The 13,642-nt window shown below is 33.3% G+C and overlaps 2 protein-coding genes across 3 annotated transcripts; one reads left to right on the forward strand and one right to left on the reverse strand.

The window, feature by feature from the left end:
• Positions 1-5,592: 5,592 nt before the first annotated feature.
• LOC111912282 (serine/threonine-protein phosphatase PP1 isozyme 3) lies at positions 5,593-8,134 on the forward strand. 2 transcript variants are annotated; one of them, XM_042899551.2, is made up of 4 exons: positions 5,593-6,083; positions 6,328-6,887; positions 7,641-7,841; positions 7,949-8,134. In XM_042899551.2, the coding sequence occupies exons 1-3, from the start codon at positions 5,906-5,908 to the stop codon at positions 7,821-7,823; spliced, it is 921 nt and encodes a 306-aa protein (XP_042755485.1). In that variant the 5' UTR covers positions 5,593-5,905; the 3' UTR covers positions 7,824-7,841; positions 7,949-8,134. The 2 variants fall into 2 exon arrangements, with proteins under 2 accessions (XP_042755485.1, XP_052624633.1); XM_052768673.1 differs by having other exon boundaries at positions 5,946-6,244.
• Positions 8,125-13,041, reverse strand: LOC111912281 (protein NRT1/ PTR FAMILY 5.6). The gene is made up of 3 exons (XM_023908009.3): positions 12,745-13,041; positions 9,641-9,858; positions 8,125-9,551 (listed from the first exon to the last, which is right to left on the reverse strand). Exons 1-3 carry the CDS (start codon positions 12,887-12,889, stop codon positions 8,220-8,222), a joined length of 1,695 nt encoding a protein of 564 aa, XP_023763777.1. The 5' UTR covers positions 12,890-13,041; the 3' UTR covers positions 8,125-8,219.
• Between the last annotated feature and the right edge of the window lie 601 nt (positions 13,042-13,642).

Below are 13,642 nucleotides of genomic sequence, written 5' to 3' on the forward strand. Positions count from 1 at the left end.
AAATTTGTAATCTTAAATGCATAAAACATATTTGTAATCATATATAAATACTTTTTTAATTCTAAAATAATAAAACACAATTTAAAGATAATATTCATATCAGTACATTATAAACATGAAATTATAAAATACATTGCATATGTAACGACCCAATTTTCACGTCCAAAAATTTTGTTTTTAAAACATTACTTTAGAAAACATTAATAATTAAAAACATTGTTTGATCAAACCACATCACAACGTAAACCATGTCTAAAAGCCAAATCATACATCCAATCGAAATATCAAAGTATAAATCCCAGAAAAATCTCGTAAATGCGGAAACCAGTGTGTGTGCATGATGTGCCGCTACCGTGCCAACTCCTTCCCCTTCGATGAAGAGGTACCTAAAACCAAAACTGTAAACTGTAAGCACAAAGCTTAGTGAGTTCCCCCATAATATCTCATATCATGCAAACATATAACATACAACATTCAGCTAGGAGTTATGGGCCTCGCCCACACTCGTGAAGATACAGGCCCTGCCCACACTTCGCTAGCCGGGGGATACGGGCCTCGCCCACACTCGTGAAGATACGGGCCCTGCTCACACTTCGCTGGCCGGGAGATACGGGCCTCGCCCACACTCTACTATCTGGGAGATATGGGCCTAGCCCACACTCCACTCTCGGAGAGATACGGGCCTTGCCCACACTCAACCGCTAACTCATAATATACAAGTATCACACAGACAACAAGTACAGACAACTCTAACATACCGACACATATAACATAATTAACTAAACCAAGAGATACGGGCTCGGCCCACACTCTAGTGCTAACATCTCGTCTACACGGGTCGGCCTTGGTGTCTTAGACCCGTTCCTACTGGAAGGAGACTCACCTCGAAATAGCTGCTGGTCTTTGTGGGAATTGACCGTCTGTTGCTGCTGCTCCGGAAATCCTCCGGCTATAATTCCCACAAAACACTCAATCAAACACCGCTAACTGACGCTCGGGTAAATTGACCATTTACCCTTGATCAAGTTAAAAGTCAAAGCCAGAGTCATCTTTCAGTTGACCTGAATCGCCGAGTTGGCTCCCCAACTCGCCGAGTCCTTATCCAATCAACTGTCCTGCAACCCGTTTCTACTCATCGAGTTGAGCGTTGACTAGATCTAGAGGCTAAACAACTTGTTACAAACCCTAATACACAATCAAGCTTGAGGAGAGGCTCAAGAAGGACTTTCATGGAGCTATAAGGGACTATAAGCATGAAAACAGGGGGAAACTGAGTTATACCTCAAGGAAATCACTGAGATAACACAAGGATATCTGGCCTCCTTCTTCTCTTCTTGATCTACTCTCCTTCCCTCACAAAATCTTCAAGAATACACACCAAAATGCTTCAATCTCACAAGGAACAAGGCTTGGACGAAGTAGAGAGCTCTGAGGGTGAAGGGGGCGAGCTTGGGGGCGGATAAGAGGGTTTAAATAGGGTGCACACCCTTGAAATTTAGGGTTTCATCAAACAGCGGGGACTCATCGAGTCCAGAATGTGGACTCGCCGAGTCGCCAACTTAAACGTGCTCCCAAACCCGTCTCTACTTGGCGATTCGGGCCTACAACTCGCCAAGTCCAAGGCCAAAAATGTAAAATACTTAGATAAATTTTACGTAACAGGAACCAGGTGCTACACACGATCTCCTTCCAAGCCGTAGGGAAGAAGTTGTGGCATAGATTTTGCCACTTGTCACTCGTTGGTTAACCCAAAAATTAATTATCTTCTAAAATTCGTAACTTTGACATACGAGCTTCGTTTTTGACGTTCTTTATATCCACACGTAGGTATTGACGAGATTTACAACTTTCATTTAGACTCCGTTGGCTAATTTTAACTTTATTTTAAAAGTTATATTTTAACAAGCTTAGACACTTAAAGTCCGTTAAAAATTAATTAATAACTTTGTCATCCGACGTCCGTTTAGACCGTTTTTATATCGTTGTGCTCCTATTAATAAGATATTCAATTCTCATTTAGTTTGTTTCGGCTAATGTTCGATTGATCTAAAATTCGATTTCCACGCTGAATCTTAGAAAAATCATAATTTTATCTAACGAAGTCAGATTTGGACGCTCTCTATATACACGCTCTCGGTTTAACGTATACTACGAATTTCATTTAGATCACTAAGGCTAAAAAGTATTTCATCCAAAATTTACTTTTTACGATACACGGAGCCATGTCGGTTTAATCGCGAAACTTCGACGGGTCATAACTTTTTCGTTATAAGTTGGATTTCAGCGTTCTTTATATGTACGGAATCCTTGCGACATATACTATAACTTTGGTTAAGATTTTTTATTGTAAATAATCTTTTATCAAAAAGTTATTTTTAACGTTTATTATCTCTAATCTGACTAGCCCGAATTTGTAGGCGTTACAAAACGACTTTCCAGCAATTTAGAAGTAGGCGTTCCACTATCTTAGACGTAGGGATAGTATGGTTAAATTTTTTCATTATTATAATAATTATAAGATATAATACATGATTATAAGCTATTAAAAACATTATAAAAAGGATTTGGAAAAATATGATATTTTTAAAATTTATGAAGGGTAAATATGATATTAATAAATTAAGGTTGACAAATATAATATTTTAAGGTTTAAAAATGACATTAAGAAATTCTTCCCTTTGTTAAAAACAAAAAATGTTAGTAAGGGCATAAATTAAAAAGAAATAATACATTTATTAGTGGATATCCTGGACCATCTTTCCGGATTGAATTTGGGCGGATATTTTGGACCGCATTGCTCAAAATTGTTATTTGTATCATTCTCATGAAAATTATCACGTTTTAACTATTGTACGTATTGATCCTTCTCCGTTTTTTTAAAAATGTTTCACACTTAGGTAATCATTCTCATGAAAATGGTTTAACAACCGAACCACTAGTCTAATGAGAATACGTAGCTAGTAGACATGTGTGTTTATATTCTTTAAGAATATAGGTTAAAGTACTTGTATACAAGTTCAATTATATTATAAAAATGCAATTGTTTAAATGTGAATATGTCACAGATGGGGAACTTTTATGCTTAATAAATAGGGATAATGACTTGAAAGGGTAATGAACTTTCGACTTTTGTCACATTTAGTCATTAAACTTTTTTTCGTTGTCTATTTGCCACTAAACTATTGAAACTATTCACATTTTACCCTTATGACCGGCTGTTGCCGGTCATAAAGGTAAAATGTGAATAGTTTCAATAGTTTAGTGGCAAATAGATAATGAAAAAAAGTTTAGTGACTAAATGTGAACAAAATCGAAAGTTCGTTTCCCTCTAAAAAGTTCAATGACTAAATGTGAACAAACTTCCTATTGTATTATGTTTTAGCAAAATTATTTATTTTTGTTTAATTGTAGCAACATTTGTTGATGAAGAAATCTATGAAATAAAAAAACAAAATGTAACATCCAGATTTCCAGGTATCATCATTTAAGTATTTTTCTTTTGAGTTAAGAAGAGAGACTCGACGAGTTGACGCCTCAACTCGTCGAGTAAGGTCGCGACTGATGACTCGGATTAATGAATGGACTCGACGAGTCGGTGAGGTGACTCGACGAGTCCGCGCTGTTGGCAGAAACCCTAAATCTTTGGGCCCGAGCCATATTTAAAGGCACTTATGGCCTTCAATTGCAACTACCATTCCCATAAGTGAGAACCCTAGCGAGCTTGAGTGTGTAGAGTGAGAGGAAGAGCTATCTTGAGCTTTTTGGTGTGATAGATCTGAACCCTTCTAGGTTCAGAGAGCCGAGAATATGAAGCTTTAGTAGAGTAAACCTTGGGGTTCGAAGTTAGGAAGCATTTATGAGATTTTTATGGTATATATAGTTACTTTCATCTTACACATAGATATGAAGTATTTTATATAAATTACATGCTATGTGTGCATATTATTTGAATACTTGTTGTCTATGCTGGATGAACGATTTTATACATGTTTTAAAAGATTTAAACGATATATTTATTTTATATCTACAAATATATTGCAGATGAAACATGGATAGATGAAATAGTTGGTGTGTGATGAAATAAAATGATGAGAGATAGGTGATGATAGAAAGGTGGTGATAATTAGGTAAATAGATGACGATGAATATGTGATGTAGGATGAAAGGAGATACCATAACCTTAACCAGCAATGTGGCGATGTAGTCATCTACCAGAGTATAGATGGCGACCACAGACTATTCTAGACAACCTAGTGGAAACACCAGCAGGCCCATAACCTGTAGGTGATGAATTACGAGTTCAGACGATGTTGTAACTACGTATTCATGCGATGATACTCTAACCCCTTACTATGGATTACGAGTTCAAACGATGTTGTAACTACATATTCATGGGATGTCACAAATTTCGCATGCCAAACCAATGGTCATAATTCACATCAGTGAGAATGGTTCATATTTTTGTAAAACCAAAATCAGATTGGAAATTTTGATTTTTTATTTTGGAAAATGTCAAACCATTGGTTTTTTATTTTGGTTTTGGTTTTTTGTTTTTTTTAAATATATTTTCAGGGTTTTGTTTTGTTTTTTTATTTCATAGATTTCTTCATCAACAAATGTTGTTACAATTTAACAAAAATAAATATTTTGCTAAAACATAATACAAGAGGAGGTTTGTTCACATTTAGTCATTGAACTTTTTAGAGGGAAACGAACTTTCGATTTTGTTCATATTTAGTCACTAAACTTTTTTTCGTTATCTATTTGTCATTGAACTATTGAAACTGTTCACATTTTACCCAACAGCCGGTCATAAGGGTAAAATGTGAACAGTTTCAATAGTTCAATGACAAATAGATAACGAAAAAAAGTTTAGTGACTAAATGTGATAAAAGTCAAAAGTTCGTTACCCTTTCAAGTCATTATCCCTAATAAATATGATGATGTTTGTATTTTTTTAGAATATAAGTTAGTATACTTGGATATAATTCAACCCTTGTGTGGTTGTATTTTTCCAGAATATGGATTATTCGTTCTTCAATTGATAAAGAATCAACATTCCTGAAAGCAGCCTATATTCTGTTACGATGTTATGCATTTTCTTCTGTTATAAAGTTCATATAATTACAAATATGTAACTCTTATGAGAATGAAAGAACGAAAGAGAAAATTATATAACATACAAATCTAGACTGCGAAGCCCAACAATTAGCACAAGAAGGAGATATAAATTAAAGGAGACAAAAACAAAATACCATAGCCACGGAACACAGAAATTTATCACAGGAATTTGGCTTCTAATTGATAAACATTTAATGAGAACATCATCAAGATAAAGAAATAATGACTTATAGCTCAAATGATTTGAGAGCCTCTTTATATGGTGAAGTCCTAGTAAATCCTTTCAAGTCAAGATACAACTTCTGAAACTTGTTCTTAAAGATAATCCTGAATGCCATGTATCGTTACAAAAAAAAAAAAAATAATAATAATAATAATAATAATAATAAATAAATAAAATAATTTTTTTGTTGCAACAGAACACCTAATTATAACCGGCACATAATACGTATTACATGCCAATAAAATCCAAATGGGCAAATCCTCAGAAGATATTGAAGGGGTTTCAGGAAACAATTAAACAAAATCATATATCATCACGCACCCAGATTTGGTAGGCGATCGTTCCATTCCATAGGGGTTGCAGCCGTCTCCCCCCTTACTTTTCCTTTGGAAAATGGAGCATCGCTGTAGCATTCCCTAATCTCTCTTTCCTTTGAAAAATCTTTTGATTCTGATTTCCCTTTTCCAGATAACACAAAATCAAAACCGGCCTTCGATCTTTCTGACCCATTTTCCGATCAGAGAAAAAAAAGTAGGGTTTTGATTTGTAGAGGATTTTGAGATGGACCCAATCGCCGTTGACAACATAATCGAACGGCTAACTGAAGTTCGATCGACTAAATCAGGGAAGTTGGTTCAGCTTTCGGAGGCTGAAATCAAGCAGCTTTGTGCTGCCTCTCGCGAAATTTTCATCAAACAACCTAATCTTCTTGAGCTTGAAGCCCCTATCAAGATTTGCGGTACTCTTGAATCGATTTCTCCCATCCCATGCATTAGTATTTAATAAAGATTTTTGTTTTGTTTTGTTTGTTTAACCTAAGTGTATCAGATTTGTTTAATGTATTGATTTCGTTTCATGTAATTGCCCAGCCGATTCTGCAAATTACGATGACATCTGAAAGTACAGAACTTGAGGTTTCAACTTACAATTTCTGAAGTGCAATTCCTTTCCCCTCCTCTTTGACATATGGTTTCATCTTTCAGGCGACATTCATGGGCAATACAGTGATCTTTTAAGGCTTTTTGAATATGGAGGCTTTCCACCTCAATCCAATTATCTTTTCCTGGGAGACTATGTGGATCGTGGCAGACAGAGTTTGGAAACAATATGCCTAATGCTTGCTTATAAAATCAGATATCCAGAGAACTTTTTTCTTCTTCGGGGAAACCATGAATGTGCTTCCATAAATAGAATTTATGGGTTTTATGATGAATGCAAGCGTCGGTTCAATGTGAAGCTATGGAAAGCTTTTACAGAATGCTTTAATTGTCTACCCGTTGCTGCTCTTATTGATGACAAGATATTGTGCATGCATGGAGGCCTCTCCCCTGATCTTTCTGACTTGGATCAAATTAGAAACTTGCAACGACCAACTGCTATCCCAGATACAGGGCTACTTTGTGATTTACTATGGTCAGATCCTAGCAAAGATGTTAAAGGATGGGGGATGAATGATCGAGGGGTTTCTTATACCTTTGGTGCTGATAAGGTTTCAGAGTTTTTAACAAAGCATGATCTTGATCTTGTGTGTCGTGCTCATCAGGTTATTCACTCTCTTTTTGCATTGGCTTTGTTGTTTTAAGTTTTGCTTTTTACTCCATCTTGATCTCTAGTGTTTTATCATTAGTCAATGTCTAAAGTACATGACAAAAACAGTGAACTATATGAATTCAAGTCAATGTCATATTTCTTTTTGCAACGATGACAACAGACAAATAAATGATTATATCTTTGAAACTTACTATAAAAGAAAGTTCAACTTTCCAAAATGGAAAGTGTCGAGCTTTAACAAAATGTTAAAATCCTATCATATGTTTATCGTGTCACACATACACATAGATGATGATATAACTAATGTGCATCGAGTGATTGTACCATACAAGTTTACCATGCACATCAGCACTTGAACCCATCTCTATTCAGTTTGTGATGATATTACAACTCCATCTCTAAAATCAAACTACTACTTTTTTTTTTTTTTTTTTTTTTTTTTTTTTTTTTTTTTCATTTAGAGTTGATGTAACATACTAATGGATCTTGTTAGTCTTATACCAGTCTATACTTGAAAAGATTTCTAGCATATAGGATTTCTATAGACATTCAAACCATAAATGAATAAAGGTCACCTTGGAATAACTTCCTACTTCATTAACTCACCATCAACATAACTTATTCAGGCTTTAACAACATATGCTTCAAGGAACATATTCTACTCTTACTTTTATTATCTGACATATGTGATTATAGAAAGTTCTTCCTTATTATAACTAATAACTTAAGCAACCATGTTATGCAGGTTGTGGAAGATGGTTATGAATTCTTTGCAGATAGACAACTTGTAACGATATTCTCAGCCCCAAATTACTGTGGTGAATTTGATAATGCAGGTGCAATGATGAGTGTCAATGAAAATCTCTTGTGCTCTTTCCAAATCCTCAAACCAGTTGAGAAGAAAGACAAGTTCTTAAATGTCCACTAAAATCTATAGCTTCTCAAGGTCCAACAATCAATCTAAAAATTTTTCAAACTCAAACACCTTAATCAAAACTTATAATTCAATTACACACTAATCTTCTTCTCACTCTAGTATTCATTCTTCTGCAGCCGAAGAACATTCATTGACTTGAAAGAAGTAAATTTCTCTTGTTTTTTCCAGGGACTTAGAGGAAGAAGAATCTGTATATATTTTTTAGTAGTTTGGTCATATTATGATTATAATGTTTAATGGGTCCAAGACGATTTGTAATTTAAGATGATAAATCAATCTAATCACCGATTGATTTCACATAACTCAATATTTGTTATTAATATGATAAGAACAAAATCCAGCTACATCATTTTATCATTTATCACTTATCACTTGGAGCTTATATTCTTACATTTTCTGCACACTCTTGTAAGAATGCCTTTTTGCAAGTATAACATAAACACCAAAATTCAACCCAGTCATGGCTGCCAACAGCCAATAAAACTTATCCAAACGACTGCTATTCAGATCTTTTCCAAACCAACTTTTCCCGTTTTTTTCAGTAACATGGTTCACAACAGTTATCAGAAAGCTGCTTATAAAGCTTCCAACACCAATCACACTTAAATATAACGCGATTCCCAAGCTTCTCATTGAGTCTGGAACTTGATCATAGAAAAATTCTTGTAAACCCACAAGTGCAAACCCATCTGCTATCCCCAGAATCAAGAACTGAGGAGATAACCAAAACACACTCATGGAAAGAAACCTTTTGTTGCCTCCTTTTTCTTTCTCTGCAACTATTAGCCTCTGTTTCTCCACAATTGCTGCAACAGCCAGACCTAGAATGGTAATAACCATTCCGATTCCGACTCTTTGGAGGATTGTAATCCCTCTTTCCTTTCCAGTCACCCTCCTCAGAATCGGAAGCATGATTTTCTCATAGAATACAACACACAACAACATTCCAACGGCAGCAAGAGAGGCAACGGTTGCTGGTGGGATCTCAAACTTTTTACCAATCATTCGGTTCATTGTGCTGCTTTGTTTCACAAAGAAAGTTGTAGGTTGTGCAATACACACACCAAACTGTAATGTAGTCAACCAAATCGGAATCATGTTGACTATAAGTTTTGTCTCTTCAACTTTTGTCACTGTGGTTAGTTTCCAATGAGATGCTGCTTCGGGTGTCTCGTTATCTTGAATAATACATGCTTTATCAAGAAACCTGAGTTTATTCGTATGATTTAGTGATCTTCCCGAGTTTGGGACTTCATATAACAAATCCGGGGTGGAAGGGTGAGGTAGGTTTCTCTTGATAAATGCTGCAACAAGAACTTGTAAAATTGGTGTTAATGGGCTGCCTTGTGGGGCCCGGTATCGGTAAAATGGCTTCCCAAGAATGAATATGATGATGGTTAAGGCCATGGTGATAGTAAGAATGATGTTTGAGAATCCCCAGCTGATGTTATCTTGGAGATACACCAACACTGTTACTGCTAGAAGAAGTCCAGAGCATAAAGCTGCATTCCACCAGTTGAAAAAAGACATCTTTCCTTTACGTTCTTCAAGATTATCATCATCAAACTGATCAGCTCCAAAGCTTTCTAATGAGGGTTTGTGGCCACCTGATCCTAGAGAGAGTAAGTAGATTCCTGCGAAGAAGACGACTTCATGAACCTTTCCTTTGGATGGCTTCAAGCTTGGTATGAATTGGGACATGGTGAGTATTCCTAAACCCTGCAATAATCAATACATAAACATACCAGATCAAGTGATTTGATATTTGAATTGAAGTTGATTAATTAGGGAAGATGTTATATATATACCATGAGATAGACAATGGAGGAAAGCAAGATCATGAGGAATCTGCCAGCATATGCATCAGCAAGGAAGGCACCAAGCAAAGGTGTGATGGTTGTGACTCCAGCCCAGTTGTTGACATTTTTGGCTGCAGTTGTGAGATCTTCATGGATCACTTTTGTGAGGTAGGTGATGAGATTTGTTGCTATGGCAAAGTAGCTTAGTCTCTCAGTGAATTCGATCGCTTAAAGGAAAGAAATACAAGTAAAAATAGTGTAAGAATGGCATATATTTGATGCATTGAAACTTGTATATTGCCTATTTTTATATCGTATTTGCTTGAAAAGTGATACGGTCATGTTAGGTTTGGTCCAAAGATAATTTGGGGCATGGAAATAAAAAATCCCTTCAAAGACACTAGTATAGTCGAAGATATTACAAAATCTACTAATTTAAAAAAAAAAAACAAACATTTCTTGTAAATTTTTTAGATATAAAACCATTAATAGTAGTATCATGATAAAAAAATTAAAAAAAAAAAACATTGGTTGTGTCATGTGCCTTCTATTCAGTTGGCCAGGAGTTCGAATTCAAACAAATTGTTTTTTTTTTGTCATTTTAAAAAATAGTATCCAGACCAATATTGTCTAATCTGACATATTTTTATCTATACATAAATTAGTCAAATCATTCAACATTTATCAGGGTATCAATGACTTAAATAGATATTTAATAACTTTAATTTTCAATTTTTTTTTGAAAGAGCGATTTTCAGAAAACTTTTCTAGTGGGATGCTACATTAATAAGAATGCTTAGTAAAATTCTACTACATTAATAAGAATGCTTAGTAAAATTCTATATGTAGTGAAAATCTAGCCGTTAAGATTTAGGAACTGAAACGACATAATCGACTGATATTGTTGTTTGATTCCTTCATACGTTGTTAGTTTGCAATTTCTTATTCAATTTCCCTTATTTTGGTTGCAACGACACACAGTTTTTATGGACAACGATAATTATATGCACGATATTGCTTCTTTGTGCTTCCAATAATGTATCAAATTTTGGCATTTGAGTTTGGCCCTTCTCACTTCATGTAATTTATTTTATTTAAAAAAAATAGACAAATGATTGTATATTAATATTACATAGTCCAAAAAAAAAAGATAGAACTCTTGAAAAGATGAGTCCTCGACGATCATCTCTATCGTTGATCCGGAACAAGTTTGAAACGTAAGTAAGGTAATGATATTCTTATTATTATATATAATAAAAATTAACCGTGTATGAATAGTTTAGTGTTAACTTTTAGACTTTTGACATATAAGTTTTGGCATTTAGACTTTTGTCATAATAATTTTGTATGTTGATAGATTTGGTCCATGTGTAAAACATAAATTACAAAAGTTGTCCTAATTACTCACAAAACAATAAAAAGGTCAATGTCCATTTTTTTTATTTGGGTGTTAGACTTTGAACACATATATTTTTGTATGTTGGCATGATTGGTACTTGTTTAGAAAATAAATTAAGAAGATGTTCATGTGATTTAAAGAAAATGCCATTTTGTTATAATAATTTTGTATGTTAATAGATTTGATCTTTGTGTAGAAAATAAATTAAGAAAATTTACAAAAATAAGTCCATGTCCATTTTTATATTTGGGTGTTAGACTTTGGCCACAATATTTTTTTAGGTTGTTATTTTTTGTCTCTACATAAAAAATAAATTACAGAAGATGTCCATATGATTTATAATGCATTTTTTTTTTTTACAAAAATGATCTATATGTTTAAATAGTATACTCCTTGGGTTTGAGATCTTGACCAAAAGATTTTCGTATGTAGCAAGTTTGGTCTATATGTAGAAAATAAATTATAAAGTTATCATTCTGCCAAAAAAAAAAGCAAATAGTCCATATGTTTAAAAAAATTAGAAAAACAGTCTCTAACTAATAGAAATTCTTTTAATATACAACTTAACGGAGTTACAAATTATTAAAAATATAATATAACTTAGAGTTAATATCATAAATGGGTAAAAATTTATTTCACAATTTATGGATGTCCCGTAGACTCCTCCACGACGTTTTAGTCCCACACCTGATAGTCTTAAAAAAAATAGTTTGTGCCGATTATGATATCAACCTTATAATTTATTACCCTTTCAAAAAAAATGAAAAACCTTCCGAGAACAATTTTGTTTAAATTTTAATATAACCCAACTTTGGAAATGGTTCACTGTGCCACCCAAATTCGTAAAAGTTTAAGGGATGGCCCTCCATGGAAAAGTAATTAAAAAACTGATAAACAAAACCTATTATTTAGCAAAAAGTTTAAACCTTTTTATGCTAAATTTCATTTTAATTCATGATTTTATTATATATATATATATATATATATATATATATATATATATATATATATATATATATATATATATATATATATATATATATATATACTCAATCAAATGGAAAACAATCGAAAGCTATGATGGATAGAGATTAAAATTAGATTTTTATTTCAGTTTCAAACAGCAATAAATTATACAGTAATAAAGAAGCCACTTCCTCACCAAAATTGAAAGTTGACTTTATTGATAACATTCATAAATGTACATTGGTGGAGTAAATGTTTCTTACTCAAAAGTTCCTACCAATAAATGTCACCGATAGCTTTTATTATAAAACGTAAGCACCCAACGATTTTTTGCATTTAAATTAACTTGAAATAAATGTATATAATATATTATATTAGTTTGTTGAATAACCAGTATTATCATATAGTATAACATCATTGATTTTGATTCACAAGTTTAAAATGATATTATACATATTTGATTAATAGCCATTTTTTTAGATGGATTGTTCAAGAAAAAACATGAGTTAATAATAATTTGATGGTTGCAACAGGCATTATCACAAGGTAAATAAAACATCAACAATTTTGAACACGATGCATGTAGAATTTCACTTTATAACCATTAAATCCATGGGCTGGAAAAAACTAATGCACCCATAAATGATCCACAACAAATGATGAAGGGGATGTTGTAAGGGACAATTTGCATGCAAACAAGAGATCTGTATGTGTTTCGATGGCGATTAAAAGACATAAAACTACTCACCGATGATGAAGAATGCGGCTTTCCAAGTTCCGGTAGAAGATCGAAGAGGAAGTCTCCCTTTATGATCCAAAGATGAATCACACACGAACATCATATCTTTGGCATCTTCAACACTATTCTGCTGCTCCTCCGGTTGTAGTGCCATTTTCAGTTGGAATTAAAGGACCACAAAAGGCACAAGAAAGAAAAAACAACGGGGTTTTGAGAGAGGAGAGTGAGGGAGCGAGCGAGTGTGTTTTAAAAGAGAAATCAATGATTTCTTGATTTCCTAGGTAGTTCGTGGGGTTCACTTGTGTGAGTTGTCCTTCTCTTGGTTTTGCATTAAAATTTCTATCATATATATATATATATATATATATATATATATATATATATATATATATATATATATATATATATATATATATATATATATATATATATATATATATATATATATATATATATATATATATATATCAAGGTTGTAAAAAACTCTCGACGTTAGCTAGTCGGTGGACTGGGGTCAAACGATTAATCAGCTAGGCGAAGATTAATCGGAGATCATTAGTTGCTAATTTGTTGAATTTTAAAAAAATAAATATGACTAATATTATATTAAAGTTCGTAAATACCACTAATATGATAACAACATAGGTTAATATGATTAATACAACGTTAATCATTCCTCAAATAGTTTCTATTGAGATAAAACTTCTTCAAAATATTAAAATTTCATCGTTTTATAATGCTTCACTCATTATGTATGCAGAGATTAATCGTTAGGAGCCCTCTAATCGGTTGGGTAACGCCTAGGGATTAAACGGAGATTAATCGGGACCTATTCAGGATTTTTACAACATTGATATATATATATATATATATATATATATATATATATATATATATATATATATAT

The sequence above is a fragment of the Lactuca sativa genome, chromosome 2 (genome assembly GCF_002870075.4).
Source record: "Lactuca sativa cultivar Salinas chromosome 2, Lsat_Salinas_v11, whole genome shotgun sequence".
NCBI lineage: Eukaryota > Viridiplantae > Streptophyta > Magnoliopsida > Asterales > Asteraceae > Lactuca > Lactuca sativa.